This window comes from Camelus bactrianus, chromosome 2 (assembly GCF_048773025.1).
Source record: "Camelus bactrianus isolate YW-2024 breed Bactrian camel chromosome 2, ASM4877302v1, whole genome shotgun sequence".
Lineage (NCBI taxonomy): Eukaryota > Metazoa > Chordata > Mammalia > Artiodactyla > Camelidae > Camelus > Camelus bactrianus.
The window spans coordinates 18,632,772-18,650,000 of record NC_133540.1 but is presented as its reverse complement, the minus strand read 5'-3'; the positions used below and the strand labels follow the sequence as shown (position 1 = coordinate 18,650,000).

Genomic DNA, 17,229 nt, shown 5'->3' with positions numbered 1-17,229 from the left:
AGTGCTTGGTATGCATGAGGTCCTGGGTTCAATCCCCAGAACCTCCATTAAAAACAATAATAAATAAATGAATGACTTGAACCCTGTCAAAGATAATTTCACTAAGTGAAGCGAAACTTCCTGTTTCATTCATAAATGCTTTCCAGTTAGTTTAAAGATATTTCTCAATGTATGAATAGATTATTACTTCTAAGGAGTAAAGGTTTTTATGTGAAATCTAGGGGAAAAAATGCACATAGCTATGTAGGGTTTTCAATGAATTACCTCTTCCCTCCCTGTCTTTGTGGTTTTGAGTCATCTGGAAGATATGCAAGCGCTGATATGTTGATCTAGACATACATGGTATGAAGTTTTATGGAGTTAAATCAGTTACTTTTAATAATCAGGCTTCACGTATATTATAGGATGGCACTTTTTTAACTGGGCAGGATTTTATGATATATTTGTGGATTAATAAAACCTATAAATCATCTAAAATCTTAAAATACACATTGCTGATTTGCATAAAGCTGAAAGTAATTCTTTTCATACGTCAGAAGTTTTGAAAGATGTACGTTTTCCCCTCAATGGGTTAATTCATTTGTCTCCCAGGTGTTAGTTTACTGTTTACTTCTTTAACAAAGTTAACGAAATACATTCGTAACCATATCTGTTGAAGAATATTTGTATGAACAAATTTGCCCAAAGCTGTGCAAATAAGGTAATTCATGAACAGAACAATGCTGTTATGTGGGAAACTATCATTCATTAGGACCTGAAATTTATTGATTTAAACTTTCTGGCTGCCTTCAAAACAGAAGAGGAAAAAAATCTAACTACATTTTTTTACTGAGAGACAGTTCAAGGGATCGGTGTTTAATTTCTACTGACAACATCACACAAGTTGCTAGTCTGAACTAATGGCTAAATAGGTGATGCCCAGAAACTCTGTTCTTCTCCAAAACCACAGCAATCAAAAAAGTAACCAGCAGGAAAGCAATCCAAAGGCAAAGTGAAGCTCTCCCCAAGGCTTCCATCCAAGAGCCTGAATGATAAATTACAGCTATTTTTATTGCCAAGACAGTTTACATGACGATGCTTAGTTTGGCCTAATTTATAAGTTAATGGGCTGTCTGGTACACTAAAAGCACACCACGGCTTCCTAACCACTCCAGCCTCCTGACCAATCATTTCTTAGAATATATTTACAAAAGACTAAAATCTCCATTTTTTTTTCCAGGTTAATAAAGTCCCATGTTGTCAACTAAGGTAAAGCATAGAAATAGCACTTCCCATTAAAATTCTGTATTTCAGCAATTCATGTTACAGACATTACTCTACGTCAAAAGCATCCAGAAAATGTAAGCAACTGTCTGAAGAATGCAAGTCAAATACTGATCCAATGGACTAGGTTAGGCCCTCCGTGTGCACTTCCACACTCAGCGCCAGGCGATGGTGATCACGACCCTCGTAAGCAATGTCTAAATGGTAGCGTATTTCAGCACAAAAGAGGGCACACAGGGAAACCACACTGACTTTTTAAGCAAACCCCACACTGTCCTGTCATTCACAATACTGGTCTAAACTCTGTGCCCAAGAGAAGAGAACGATGCGATGGAGAAGGAAAACGAAGGTTTCCAACCTCCATTTCCAAGATGGCCTTACGTAAAAGTTGGAAGTCTTTCTCAGAGATCCTCGCGATTCCCCTTTCCAGCTCCCCACAAATCTCAGTGTCGATCACTGCTAAGCCAAGGAACACTGTACTTTCTAAGTTTACGTATTAAGTCAAGGAAAGCACTGTTTCAGGAGGTGTGATATGGAGAAGCAAATTTCCTCAGGATGGCTTCTGCCATCACATCCTGATGAAGAGGTAAAGGATGCCTTGTTAGAAGGAGATAAGTGATAGCTTGGTCAGGACGACCCTGATTACCCTGTGTTTCTTACAGAGTCAAAGCTCCTAACATGGCTATCCAATTCCTTTCCATGGTTTGATAGCAATTTGACTAACAGTTCACAGAAAATAATTTTATTGTTTACTTAGAAAATATGCCCATTGTCTAGGACTGTTGGGGAAAAGTTCTGTATAAACTAAACACATCTGACAGAATTATATCAAAGAAAAAGATGGCTTCCTTTTCTGTGAAACAAGCCAACAGTCATTTTGATTGAGTTTTATTTCTTCCTCATATACATTAACACAGGCATTGATTTTTTTCTACCAGCTAAATAAGCCTTCTTCCTGTTAGGAAAAAGTGACTTCATAAAGGAAATGGCTATTACCCTTATGAAACACACACATTTATCCAAGAATTGTAGAAAACATAGGTGGTGCTTTGCAGACTTTCCTCACCGCTTACTCTATTAGCTCTTAGCACAGTTCACTGTCAAAAAAAAAAAAACAAAAAATAAAACTTACAGACCCGTTAACTTCTAATAAAATCCCCAAAATACCTTCTCACAATGTCAGCAGAATATTTTTTTCCTAGAAAGGGGGTTCTAAATGATTTCCAAATACAAACGATGTCCGAAGGTTCCAAACAGAGATGCCCAAGTGGCCGATGTGACTTCAGACCAGGGGGTAAATTTGCAAAGCGTTAGAGCCACGCTCCCTGTTGTGAGAATCTTTATGTCTCGTTCTCACTTGAAACGTGAATAGAGATACTTTTCATGAAAACCTCCTTTGTTTCTAGGAAAATTACCATGTCTGAGGCAGTATAACAACTAAGAAGGTAATTCTACCTGGGGGTGGAAAACCTTGACCTAGAGCCTCTTAAATGTGAAGACAGAAGAGTCGCATGTCAATTACTAACCTATATTTTCTGGTCCACATGGTTGACATTCTGTAAAAAATTGTATTAAATATAAAAGAGAATCATCTTTCCTTTTAGGATTTCACCCTTTTGCCTGAGTCTAGCCTTGTGGAACTCACAGCCTGGCCCATCACTTCATTAGAGATGTTGGCAGAAATTCAAACCGTCCCCGGAAACCAGGACTTTGGTCAGGAAAAGAATGCCACAGAAGTCTCATTCTGTTATTCTTGCTGTTTGCAAATCTGCAGTCCCTCACAAATTTGTCTGTGTTTCTGAGTTACAGGCATTTACTTGAGATCAAGACTTTAAAAATCCACTAGTGTCCACTGGAATTTAAATGTTTCGTGCTAAAATTCCCAGCCACCCCCGCCAGGTAGACCGCATCTGTTGTCCATCTTCCACTGAGATCTAATCCCCAACATAAACCACACAGTAGTCAAAATGAACCAAAGAAATCTTAATATGCTGAACTGAGTATTCCCTGTCACCTTCTGTATCATGCATTATTAGAAGTCTTCACATCCCAATATCTCTCTGAATAAAGGAAAATAATATTGACTTTGAAAGCTTCATCTTTCAATAGTTTGCTTTACTGTGTATACAATAAATGTGACTAGTATTTAAACATAAAAGTTTGTAAAATTATGTTTGTGAAACTATGACAAAGCAAGTTGGAGAAGGGGAGAAGCATGTGACCTTAGTACACAGTTCTGGAGAGAAGTCTGTGAAGGAAAGAACAGAATGGTTAGAAAAATAAGAGAAAATACGAGAAAACGTTGGGACTTCATAAACTAAGGGAGGAAAAAGTAACAAAAGAATCTACACGGTGGTCTCAAACATAGTACAGTTTTTACAAAGCATGAAAACACACACAAAAAGCATTTCAATTTCCCAGAATGGCATTAAGTGACTCTTTTAGGAAGGCAATTGTCAAAGTTCTAAAGGAAATCAGAGCTGAAAGAATGAGGGAGAAAGTGGTGAGAATGGGAAAAGGAGGCTCTAAGGAAACAGATATATACATTTACAAATTTATCAGCTAAAGGAAAGGAAGAAGAAAAATTGAAGATAAAGGAGAGCGTGGTCCCAAGAAGGACTTTGCAGAATTTCGGCACATCTAAGCATGGATTGAAGGCTGGGAGAAGCAGCCTGTGCAGATGGAAAGGCTAAGACATTACTGGGGGTATAAATTGTAGAGCGACATTCTTTGATCATTGGAAAGAGATGTTAAAGGTCCAGACGGAGATCCTAGCTCTACAGGAAATGGCACAGGTACTCCTCTGACTGGTATAGTTAAAAACCTGAAGAATACATTACGCTGGCAAATATAAAAGCTAAATCTGTTTCCACATTTGTCCAGTACCGGAACGGGTTTTGTGTAATGCGATTTCCCCAAGATAAAACACTTCCAGTAATGAAAAGTTCGAAGTAGAACATTATTTATCTCTTCAACATCCTTAAATAGTATTTGATTTAGGTTACTTACAAAAGAGTAAAATACTTAAGGCATAAATTCATCTTGTCCTCATTTCAGAGTCTTTAACTGCTAACACTAACATGAGACTTCAGTAGGTGGTAGTCCCACACAAGTCAAGACGTGTCCCATACACGCCAAGAAAACATTGTCTTGATGTTCCATTATGTAAATTCATTTTTGAAGGTATAAGCTGAGACCATGTTGCAACACATAAATAAAAACAATCCAATGAAAAAGAACACAAAAATTCTTTGAAACTTGGCTCTTATTTCATAGTTTTGATGCTACTTTTTCACTTCACTTGTCAACAACAATAACCACACAAAAAATGAAAGGAAAAAAATGCAGAAAATCTTGAAAGTGTTCAATATTTCATGTGTAATTAGTATGTGTGATAAAATCCCTAGACCTCTCTGAGTCTTTTTAAATCAGTTTTGCTAATAAAAGTTTATCTCATCATTTGGATGAAAGTAAAAGACTATTTAAGTTTTTCTTTAAATTTAAGAAGACCCTCATTATTTTCCCTGATGGAAAAAACCCTGCAGCTACAGAAATGGTCCTCCACAGCAAATGGGAAGGGTAAATTGAGACGTTGTGCCGTACCAATAAATACTTTCAGAATTTAATTCTATCAACTTCATACTTCATACTCATCTCATCATTTAGCTAAAAAACATGTTTTTACTCCTATATATTTTAATGTTTTTATTTTTAAAAGTTTTTATTATTTTTCTTCACTGAAATATAGTCAGTTTATAATGTGTTAATTTCTGATGAAAAAGGACGTGAAAACAAATATTGATTTTTCCTTTATACAATCAAAACCGATACCATTTATTTCATATAAAAAAATTATAGGAAACACTTGAATGAAGTCAGTACAAGTATTTTATTAGGCATTCCTTTGCTCACCTAGTTTTATTAAAATTTGATGTTTAACACTATAACTTCTTGGATTCAAAATAGAAGAAAAATTATATTCAGGTTGTCAGTACCATGAAGTCATGAATAAGACAATGGTTCCTATCATCAGCTGTATGAAATAATTATGAACAGTATATATGAAGTCTCACAGTATGTTTGTCTCTTTTTTATTAAAATGCAATGATTAGCTATTTTTAAATGATTACAGTTAATAAAGTATTACACAGAGGTGTTCTTTGATTTGTTTGATTTTATGAGGATTTTTCTATATGATTAATCTCTCATTTTAAATAAAACAAATGCTCTAATTATATTAAAAAGATACACATTAAACTATATTTCTAGCAATTTCTCAGCTTCTTAAAAATTGAAATTGGTATCTATGGAAGAATATAACTAAAAAAAATTCTTAAAAGCTTAAAGTTTTCAAAGGATTATCACTGGAATGGACCTTAAAAATCACTTATTTTTTCATACTGAGTTGCATGAGTTATTTGCATATTTTGGATATTAATCTCTTGTCAGCAACATCATTTGCAAATATTTTCTCTCATTCCATAGGTTATCTTTTCATTTTGTTTATGGTTTCCTTTGCTATGCAAAAGCTTTTAGGTTTGATTAGGTCCCTTTTGTTTATTTTTTGCTTTTATTTCTTTTGCCTTGGGAGATAGATCTAAGAAAATACTGCTATAATTTATGTCCGAAAATGTTTGCCTATGTTCTCTTCTTGGAGTCTGCAAACAGTGAGTTTTACTTCTTCTAATTTGGATGTCTTTTATTTCTTCTTCTTGTCTGATCGCTGTGGCTGGAACTTCCAATACTATGTTGAATGGAAATAGGGAAAGTGGGCATTCTTGTCTTGTTCTTGAGTTTAGCAGGAAGGCTTCTAGCTTTTCACCACTGAGTATTATGTTCAGCCACTCTATATGTTTTGACTGCGCTGTTCAATTCATTTACATTTAAAATAACTACTGACAGGCAGTTTACTGACATTACCATTTTGTTAACTGTTTTCTGTCCGTCTGGTAGTAGTTTTTTTGTTCCTGTTTCCCTCTATTGCTGTCTTCCTTTGTATTTCATTGATTTATTTTTTGTAGTGATAACGCTTTGATTACTTTCTCATTTTTTTTTGTGTAACTGCTATAGGTGTTTTCTTTGTGGTTACCATGGAACTTGCATAAAATAGCCTATAGTTAACAAAAGTCTGTTTTAAGGTTATAAAGGTTATAGCAAGTTAATTTCATATGCTTACAAAACCTCTACTCTACATAAAGGGCTTCCTTTACCATTTTGCCATTTCTTGCAAGGCAGGTGTAGTGTTGATGACCTCAGCTTTTGTTTACCTGGGACGGTCTTTATTTCTCCTTAATATATGAGGGAGAGTTTTGCCAGATACATTATTCTTGGTTGGCTGGCAGTCCTTTTTTCCTTTCAGCTCTTTGACTACATCCTCTCACTCCCTCTGACCTACACGGTTTTGGCTGAGAAGGCTTCTGGGTGCCCACGTGTATGTGACAAGGCACATTTCTCTTGCTACTTTCAAAATTCTGCCTTTGACATCTGACAATTTGATTATAATGCTTCTTAGTGTACACTTCTTTGAGTTCCTCCTATTTAAGATTCTTTGTGTTTTGTAAATCTGAATGTCCATTCCCCTTGCCCCATCCAAATTGGGAAAAATTTTGACCATTAAGCTTATTTAAGCTTTCTGTTCCTATCGCTCTCTCTCTCTCTCTCCTCCTTCTGGAACCCCCATAATGTGTATGGTCATTTTGGTCCTCTTGACAGTATCCTTTTAGCCCCTTTTTTCATTCTTTTTTTTTTTTTTCTTATTGGTCCTCTGGATACTTTCAAAATATTTGTGTTAAGTTTGCTGATCCTTTCTTCTCCTTGATCAGATCTGATGTTGAGTCCCTCTAGTGATTTTTTTAAATTAGTCATTGTATTCTTGATTTTTAAAATTTGTTTGGCTCTTTTTTACCTTTCTCTCTCTTTGTTAATATTCTCATTTGTTCATGCATCACTTGGCTGAGCTCTTTGAACATTTTTGTAACAGTTATTTGGGGTTCTCTGTCAGGTAATCCATATACCTCCACTTTTTTAGTTTGGTTTCTGGAGATTTTTTTTTTCCTTTAGGCCACTTTTTGTTTGTTTTTTGTTTTGTTTTCTTCATGTGCCTTATAAATGTGGGTTAGGGTCTGAGCATTTTTAAACACAGCCACCCCTCCCAGTCTTTATGAAGTGGCTTCATATAAGGAAAGACCTTCCCCAGTCAGCCTAGTTTAATATTCTAAAAGCCTCTCAAACATTTTCTGTGGATACATCTTTTTTGGAGTGGTGTGTGTAAATTCCCAGTTAAAGGCCCTTTCCAGTATCTTTTCCCAGGAGCTAATGATCTCTTGCTCCCTTTGGTGTCTGTCTGCGGTGATGTGGGTTCTAGAGCTGGCATAAACTACGCAGCTCTCTTCCATTCTCAGCAGCCCCCAGGCTTGTAGAGCTGGGGAGGACAGAGTCCAGTCCCTGAGGTACCCCATAAAGGGCCAGAATATTGCATGCACACACCGCTCTTTTCTTCCTCCCCCAGGAGAGTGGCCACCAAGCTGTACTGACCTCTGTATGCTGGACCACAGGTTTCTAAAGAAGCAGCAAATCATCAACTCCTGCTCTCAGCAGCCCTAGGCATCCAACATGTGCCACGTTCCATCAGGGCTCTGGGACAGGACCAGACAGAAACTAGCCCATCAAAACCCAAAGCAATAAGGCCACTTGTCCCCATCTTCCTAAAGGGAAGGTGGGAGTTGGGCATTTCCCCCCACTTTTCCACACTGAGCTGGAGGGGAAGGCCTGTGGTGAATGTGTGCTAGTCCAAACCTTCACCTTTATTCTCAGTGGTCTCCAACCTGAAGCCTTTTTTAGTACCTAGATTCAGGCAAGACAGAAACCAGTTCCTCTGAAAAGTCAGAACGTGAAAACACAGTCAAGTCTTCTCTTTCTCTTCCCGGGGACAAGCCAAAACTCGGTGTTACCTCCCAATGGTGGTGTGCTGCACCAGGGGAGCCACAATGGCCAGTGAGGCCATGAATTTTCCTACAGGGTTTGATGTGGCTGGTTTCACACTCATGTGGCTTGAAGGAGCCCCTTAACTGGTTTGTCACCAAAAGACTTGGTCAATGCACTGCTGTTGAGTCAGCATCTCTTGGGGAAAGGAGGGTCTGGGTCTCCCTGGTCCAGCATCTTCTGCCATCACCCCCTTCACTCTTTGTTTCTTTAAATGTACTCTTAAATAACACTTTTGAGCACCTTGATGATGTCTTACATTGCTTGATTTTCCCAATTGCTATGTTATTTCTAAAAATCTCATTTCTCTTTGAAAATAAGTTAGCCACCTTCACTGGCAACTTGTTTTTGATAATAACTCCATATGATCTGGAACAAAAGTATATGCTGGAAATGTGAAGTGTGTATTACTTTAGCATGGAGTTTTCCTTCAAATATCAAATTCAAATTAAAGGATTCTCAAAATTTTATCAACAATATTTATACTTAGTTCAGATTTTGATTCCAGTATATCTAAGTGTTTGCAGAATTCTATTTTTCTTGTCTGCAGAAGTCTTGGACTGCATTTATTACCATGGCAACTAATGCAAAACATCCAGTAGAGACAGGCATGATGATTCTTTTATTTAAACACGTAAGTAAGTGAACTGGACACTAAGTCATCTAAAGTACTTGGACAGGTTTAATACTGAGATTTATCTTCTAGGCATCTAAGCAGGAATTTTATAAGCATTTCAATGTGAGAGACTAATCTCAAATTTTCTCTATTGTTTGAGCCTTTTCTGCTGGAATGATTGTCCTCACCATCTGATGGTTGTGTGAAAAGAACATTTTCTCTTTAGTATCGACAATAATAGAAAGCCTCTTGCAATTTGATTAGAGTTTCATTACCCATCTAATGGAGAATGTGAGCTCTTATCTCCCCTTTGAGTCACAAAGGTGGTCTCTAAGTGAAACAATCTGATGGAGCTCACACTGACACTTGCGGACCATCGCCATGGAAAGAGGACAGTGACCAAAACAACACAGTTACCCTGGGAGAAGCTATCATTTTGCCCAATAGTCATAATTCAGCAAGTAGAAATACCCTTTTCTTTTCCCTTCCTTAACACTTTGATTGCAGAAAACACCATTCGGTATGGTCTTGCATACATTTATTTCTGAATTTGGGAGCTATTTAATGAACTGCAGGGTCTTTAAACTGAACACCACATTTTAAAGGAAATACTGACCTTTCCAACACTGTTAAACCAGCCATTTTGAACGGAAATGATAGAACACCGGCTGTCCCCCGGCAGCTTGGGCTACAAGTATCCCTTAAGTCTTTAAGAATTCGATACTCTCCTCGGATGTTTGGTGGAATGGTGAGAACATTTAAAATGTCCGAGAAAGAACACTGCCAACTGGAGAGGAAATGATTTCAACTTGTCCTGGATTATCTAGAGAAGTATTGAGAGTGCGGGGTTGTCAACTATGCAGATACTTATGACTAATCAAGTTCCCCTCCATAAAAAACACTAGGGAATAAAAATCTACAATAATATGACTAACCATGCCATGAGTGACTTACCACATATACGTGTAAGTGCTTATTATTGCTAATTTATTCACATTCAGCATTTATTTAGTACTGAGTATTTTAGAAACTATTTAAATAGTTAAGCATGAGTGAAAAATCTGTAAAGGTCTGTTTTGATTTAGTAACATACATATGGCTATATCCCCTTCATCTCCAAAACAATTTGTAAGATATAATATGTGAATGTATATATGTTCACATATACATAGCTAGAAATATATACACATATATATTCAAACTACACAAAGCTAGAAGTATATATACATACCTCCACCCACAGAGAAATAGGTGATATTGAGGAAACCACAGCAGAGAAACCTTTAGCTATACCAGAAACAATGAAATAAGTATGGAGAACGACCATAAATTAGTGAAATCTGTTCAACAAAAATACCAATCGAGAAATAGGAGGAAGGTGTAGCTCGGTGGTAGAGCACATGCTTAGCATGCACGAGGCCCTAGGTTCAATCCCCAGTACCTCCCTTACAAATAAATAAATACTTCATTACCTTTGCCCCCCCAAAAACAACAACAAAGAAATCATGCTATATTATTGCTAAACACAAGCAGTAGGAGAACAAAATGTAACCTTAATGAAATGACATTTAACATAGTCCTATAAGGACGCTGTTATAATGACTCAAACATTTTTAGTTGTAAATATATTTCAATCTATCTTTTATATGTAAACATTAATAAGTGTATATTACGCTACAGGAGGGGTTAAAAAAGGTTTCTGCGTTTAAAGGATAATCTAAAACTACTGTAATTCTCTCATACTCAGGATTATTACATAGTAAAGGAAAATTTCGAACCAGTCCTTTCACTCAGGTATTAACATCAGCATTAATTTTATGTATTTATCTATCATTTATACTATTTGCAAGCTCTGTGAGAAGTCTGCAATGCTGGGTAACAACAGTGTACTTCTATGGATTATTGTCAGACTAAACTGATCTTCTGAGAATGGAATAATTAACTGTATTAAGGAAGAAGGGGAATGGTGGGAGGGAGTTATAGCTCAGGGGTAGAGTGCGTGCTTAGCATGCATGAGGTCCTGGACTCAATCCCCAGTGCTCGCAGAAAAAAAATAATTAAATAAATAAAATAATAATTTGGCTGCACAGCTGCATCACTTTGCTTAACACATATCCCCCTTCTGCTAAATAAGATTTTATTCTTGGTAAGACAAACTTGCAAATAATTCTGAAAAACACACCGTACTTCTAAAACTATTCCTGAACACCCAGCCACCCCCATCCAGGTTGGAGTTACTGCCTGCGGACGGTCTTGAAGCTCCTCTGAAAACTCAGTCTGTTTCATCACTGATACCATCAAGGTAAAAAGAAATTAAGTAAGGTGGTGGGAGGATATAGCTCAGTGGTAGAGTGCGTGCTTAGCCTGCACGAGGTCCTGGGCTCAATCCCCAGTAGCTTGGTTAAAAAAATCTAATTACCTCCTCTCCTTCCTCCCTCAAAATAAGAAGGGAAGTAACTTCATTTTGACAATATTTCAGAATCTACGCCTTCTAAGGCCAGCATAATTAAAGCAGATCGCTTACTAGAGGCACACTCTGTCCCTCACCCTCCCAGAGAGATCCAGAGGAAAGAAACAGATTGCAATGCAGGGCATTCAGGATAGGCAGGAAGAAGTACTTCCTTTCTGCAAGTTAATCACTTTGTTCCATGGATTGACATGCCAATGAGAGGTTTATTTAGAAAGCCATTGTCCATCCCCCACACCCAGCTTTCTATGGGAATATAATGCACATTGTTCCTACAAAACCACCTACTTAGACTCATCTAATCTGAGATCTGTCCTCTTTTATTGAGAGAAGAAATTATCAAAATGTGAAGGCCTAAAAATAGCAGTTTATCATTGAAAGCCTCATTCTTTCTTAATTGTAGGTATGTTACAGTGGTGCTATCATTAGGGAAGATCGTTCTCAAGTGAGTCAGACTTCATCAGCCGCTCCGTGCACGGATGCACGTGGTTCCGTGAGCAGAAAACTGGGACGTGAAGATGCAGGATCTATTTCCCACACCGCTATGTGGTGCCGAGACTGCCCTCCATCTCCTCTCCCTCTTTCCAGCAGAACAAAGTGAATATCTCATTCATACTTGTTTCCCTGATTATCACTGAAGGAGCGTAAGATTTTTAAGTTAGAAAATTTACAGCTTAAACTGGAGTTCTAAAACTAATGCACTCCCAGTGACTTCACTAAAGCAATATTAATAGAGCCCAGCTTATTATTAAATTATGTACCTGAAATCTGAAAACGCTTTTGATTGAAATTGAGTAATTGTCATCACCTGGGGACAAACCATATCCCTATAAATTAGCTTAAATATTCATCTTATAATCTCATATAATTTGATACAAGATGCTTTCATCCCAACAAAGATACATCTTTAGGAAACACTAGCTAACACTGAGACAAAAGACTAGGCGTTCAGGACTCTGAATTCTGTTTTAAACTGGCCCTTAAATCTGCAAATGTCTTAAACACATTATTTTTCGTCTTTCAGCTAGCTATATATCCTTAAAATTTAAACAAGGACCTAACTTCTCAAATCAGTTTCTCCAATGTCTAAGTCTAAAGCTCTTGCTGTGACAAAACCAGAAAGGTGACGTGATAAACACTGTGAGAGCAGAAAGTTTAAAATAGTAAAAATAATAAAACGTGTCTTTATAAGCAGCCTAAGAAAGAAAAAGCGATCAATAAAGCCAAATAAAGCCCTATTAGGACACAAAAGCTAATGGTTAGAACTTTAAATATTAGCAACCGGTGGAAGTTTTTTCTTCCACGTGTCATCAGCTGTCTTGGATGTCAGTGTAACAGAACAGCCGGAGAACAGAAAGCGCAGTGCGTCTCTCTAGTCTGGGTCCAGCCTCCTCCATCTGCATCGCCTTCCTGACAGCCTGAGCACCGCAACAGTCAGTCTCCCAGCTTTCACCCTGTCCTGAATCCACCCCAAACACACCTGAAGTCAAAGAGCAGCTGACGGAGATGACGACCCAAGATTCGAGGGGATGTTCATTCTAGGAACAGAAGCAATGAAAACTTCCTTGCTACCAACGGCTTAGAAATTCAACCAGACAACAGCTAAGAGACAGACAGCAGTCACCTAGGATTTCAAGGGGAAAATGTCAGGGGAGAAATGCCATGGGGTTCAAAGAGATGATGCAGAAGACACTGCTTTGGGAAGCTACAGGAGTAAAAGTTTTATTTTGCCTTTATGATGTCTATGAATTAGCCTCCTCCTATTCAATACACTTTAAGTAACACTCTGTGAGGAGAAATTATTTTTCTTTTTGCAAAAGGGAATCTGTTGTTCAGTCTCCATATACCAAAGCCATAGACTCTCTGCATGAAGGTATGAGATGTGATGAGTATGGTTGCAAAGCCAGGGCATCCTTGGGCATATTCGTGAGAGTCAGAAGCCAGATTAAGACCTCCCTTGCTAGTACCACGATGGTCAAACTACTTAATAGTTAGCAAAACTATTCAGAATCATACATGACTTAGCAACACCTTTTTATTTAATCCAGCTTTTTAAGAAACATACCTTTTGCATGCATACTTTCCCAAATCACAGCCAGGCCACGTGTTAATGGAGGAATTAATGTGACAAGCTCCTATGCACTTTGGTGGTGTGTGCTGTTCTGTTTTCTTTTTGCTTCTCTTTATTGGTATGAACAGGATGAATAGTGTGGTTTTTCAACTGCTTTGAGTCCACACCCTTCCTTCTCTACACAAGGAGGAGCTGGCAACAGAACTGTATGCACTGAGACCGGCCAACGCTGGTCCAGCAACGTTCCTTTTTGAACGTATATTGGGAGGAACTCTGAAGCCCTGCCTGCATTTCCACCATTGTAATTCTCTAACGTTACATAAGCAGAGGTGGATGTGAGCTAAACAGAGCAGGAGAGCAGCGACATAAATCCAGAGACTTTTCTCTGCAAGGAAAACCAGGGTATGGAAAGACCCCTTTAGGAGTGAAAGCCCCCGGCACACTAATTATCGGCTAGAATGTGGTCAAATCTCCGCGCTTGTCCCAGCTTCAGTTTAATAATGCACCCCACGCAGTCACCCCGACCACCTGGCAGAAATGTTGTGGCATTCAAAGAGATGATGCATAGGACACTTCTTAGGGAAGCTACACGAATAAAAGTCACCGGCTTACCCAAATGCTCAACAGCACTTCTCCATTACTCTAGGGAAGGTAAGCTCCACCATCGTATACAGGCAACTGGCAGATGGCCACCCCAGCTGCATTAGCGCACACGTGCGTGCGTGCGTGCGTGCGTGCGTGTGTGTACCGCATATGGGAAACGTGGTAGGGGGGCTTGTGAGCTGAAACAGAAGGAGCAGCATCCTTTGCTCAGAATCATCCAAGCTTCCCATTTTGTCTACTGGGAAACTGGAGTATTACGAACGTGGACTCTCAGCATCGTGGTGATGAAGGCACCTGTCTATAATTGAGTTACGTCTACTGACAAGCTCTGGGGTCCTGAAGGTGTCGTTGTCAAGAATAGTTGGTACCACTGCTGTCCAAACAAGCTGATGACAGTACCTCTCAGCAGACAGTGTCTGGAAACAGTTAAGATGATTTTCATCCGTATAAGCAGCACTAAGAAAGCCAGGCTATCATAAGTTCCTGCCTCGTTCATGGATCTCACTGACTTCAAGACGGAGGAAAATGAATAAAATATATAAACGAAATAAAAGCAAGCCCTATTGGGATGCAAATCACCTTAGCACGTTCTAAAGTACACTTCTCACGGAGAATCATGCAATATTCTATCGCGTTTTCTTTTGTCTCTTCTGTTTTTAATTATGTGCGTATTACATCATATGTCCCGAAGTAGGAGCCAATTCTCACTAGCAGCAAATCTGTATTACAACATTCATTCGTAGCGTTAAAATCAAAGCAGCTGCTGACAGACTGACCACAGTCCCTGCTACCACCGCGGTGCTTGATGAAGGCACGGAGCCCGCCCTCCCCACATGTACCCAGTTGTCACCTGTTGTCAGCGGTCTGACAACCCCACTTTTTCTCCTACCGTAGCTGGAGCACCACTGAAGCCCTTTGGAAAAGAGACCAGGGCAGTGCAGTATGAGAAATTACAACCTACCACATCGACCGGAAGTTGCCATACTAATCCTAATTCTGGAATAAACTGGCTTGGATCTCACACCAACAAACCCAGATACGTTCAGAGAGAATCGTAGACCATGTATGTGGCTTAATACCAAAGTTTATCTGCTATATTTAAACATTTTAAAAGAATGAGCCTTTATACAGAGATAATAGTATAACAAAAGAAAATTTTATCAATATCAGTTGACTAGGCTGGTTCCTATAAACAGAGACCTTAAGCCCACAATTGTTTTAAAAATTAAAATACTTTTTATAGACACACTATAATCATGCTATGCACTTTAAAAAGTTAGAAAGTCGAAGGCTTTTGTTAGCCTTTTCTTGGAGGGTTTGACAGGAAATTCAGAATTTCCACATATGAACATAACCTGACACAAGATTCACATAACTTATTTGAAAGTGCGTTTTCAACTGGAAATTATGCCTGAAAGATGGCAGTCAGACTTATTTAACAAAAAACGAACTACAACACGCTTTTCTTTCAAAAATAATCATCTAAATTTAACTATACATTGCTTCCATTTTGTTCCCAAAGGACAATCAAGTTTTATAAAACATAGTGTCTTTCCTCCTAAGCAGTCGGGAATCAGTAAACAGTGGGAGGGAGAGATGGGGGTGGGGAGGGAGAGGGTAGAGACCAGGTTAAGAGCAGAAACAGAGTTAGAGACAGAGATGGAAGTTACTATCGCAGAGCACCTTTGTAGAGACCCCGGGAGGGGCAAGGGGACACAAAATTGAACAGGTTCAGTAAGAATAAAGTCAGAAGTGACGAAGCGGAATCTCTTACCCTGAAAAATTCTTTAGTGGAGCCGGAGTCTAAGGTTCCATAAGCAATTTCCGTTTGCTTAGAGAGGTCTTCCGCACTCTCGATGGGAGACACCATCCTCTCTACGGTCAGGAAGGCAGCTAAGTTAGCCGTGTAGGAGGAGATTATGATCAGGGTAAAGAACCACCACACACCTCCAACAATGCGCCCAGAGAGGGATCTGACAACAAGCACGAAATGGATTCGTAAAGGGAAATCAATGACCTGATAAGACAACACGTTAGCAGCATTATGCAGACATTGACTTACACAGGAATAGTTAACGTCATACCTCGCAATGTATCTGCTAGTTAACGAGACTTGAAATTAGCAAGTGTCCTGAGCAAGGAACCACTGATTCGCTAGATCTGATGGGCTACCCAACGGCAGAACTTCAGATCCCTGAGATGCTTTCACAGGTAGAACGGCCAAATAGTTTACGGTAGGAAATCTTGGAACAAGCAATTTCAAGAAATGTGCAAATAATCTACCCAAGCTCATGCTACTTTATCCACTCATGACGTAAGCAGATATGAACAAGAGGATCTAAGTTCAACAGCATAACTCAGAACGATATTGACAAAGTCAAATATTAAAAATAAAAGAGTAGGCATCATTGAGAAACAGTTTTAAACACTGATGAAACTCTCCTTTTAATTCAAGGAAGTTCCAAAAGCCTCAGAAGGGTCCAAAATTTCATTAAGTTTTTGTGTGTACAAAAACATAGGTTTTAGATCTAGGACAGGATAGAAATGCGAAAAAGTTGATACTACAAACAAAGGTATGACACAAAATATAATTCTTAATGAATAGAAATCTGACGCTTCAGGGCAGGAGTGCTATGACCCTGTTCCTTTATGGCTCCTGCTTAAGAAAAAATAAATAAATAAAATAAAACTCCAGGAAAACAAATCAGACATTTAAAAGTTTCCCAAGACATAAATTCCTAGTTTGAAAGGGAATGAAAATAACAGTATTTCCGTGACCGTAAATTCTTACATAAAACACTTTTCAAAAGCTTTATAGATTCCCAATAACTTATTTTAAACCCTAGGTAGGTAAATAGAAGCATGTAGATACAGAAAGAGATATGTGCTGTACTATTTGAAAAGATTTGGTGGGGTTCTACATATAAAAGCATTTGAGTAATATTAACAAACCAATATAAAAATTTTTTCTTTTTTGTTAATAACTCTGCCGTGTCTACCAATTAAACTTCCTACCCTGAAGAGGCAACACTTCTAAAAATTTAAATCACGACAATGTGGCAATTTACAGCCTAAATTAATCTGGCAATTAATAATCAGAAATGCGACTTTTTGACAAATCATAGTTACTACATCAAATCATTAGGTACTATTTGTAGAAGAAACTACTGAAGAAGTCAAGAAACAGGAGTGAAGCTAAAAGTAAAGCTTTTTTAGATGAAAACATCT

At 38.3% G+C, this 17,229-nt stretch overlaps 1 protein-coding gene across 4 annotated transcripts in view; it reads right to left on the bottom strand.

Annotated features, from left to right (window-relative positions):
* Window positions 1-17,229, bottom strand: part of GRIA2 (glutamate ionotropic receptor AMPA type subunit 2) — a 141,024-nt gene that overhangs the window by 6,346 nt on the left and 117,449 nt on the right. For all 4 annotated transcript variants that reach the window (XR_006725077.2, XR_006725076.2, XM_045517056.2 and 1 more), the window contains exon 12: window positions 15,776-15,974. Coding sequence is in view for 2 of the 4 variants with exons in the window: in XM_045517056.2 (XP_045373012.1) it covers window positions 15,776-15,974 (199 nt within the window). In the remaining 2 variants the exon portion in view is untranslated. The remainder of the gene's footprint in view (window positions 1-15,775; window positions 15,975-17,229) is intronic.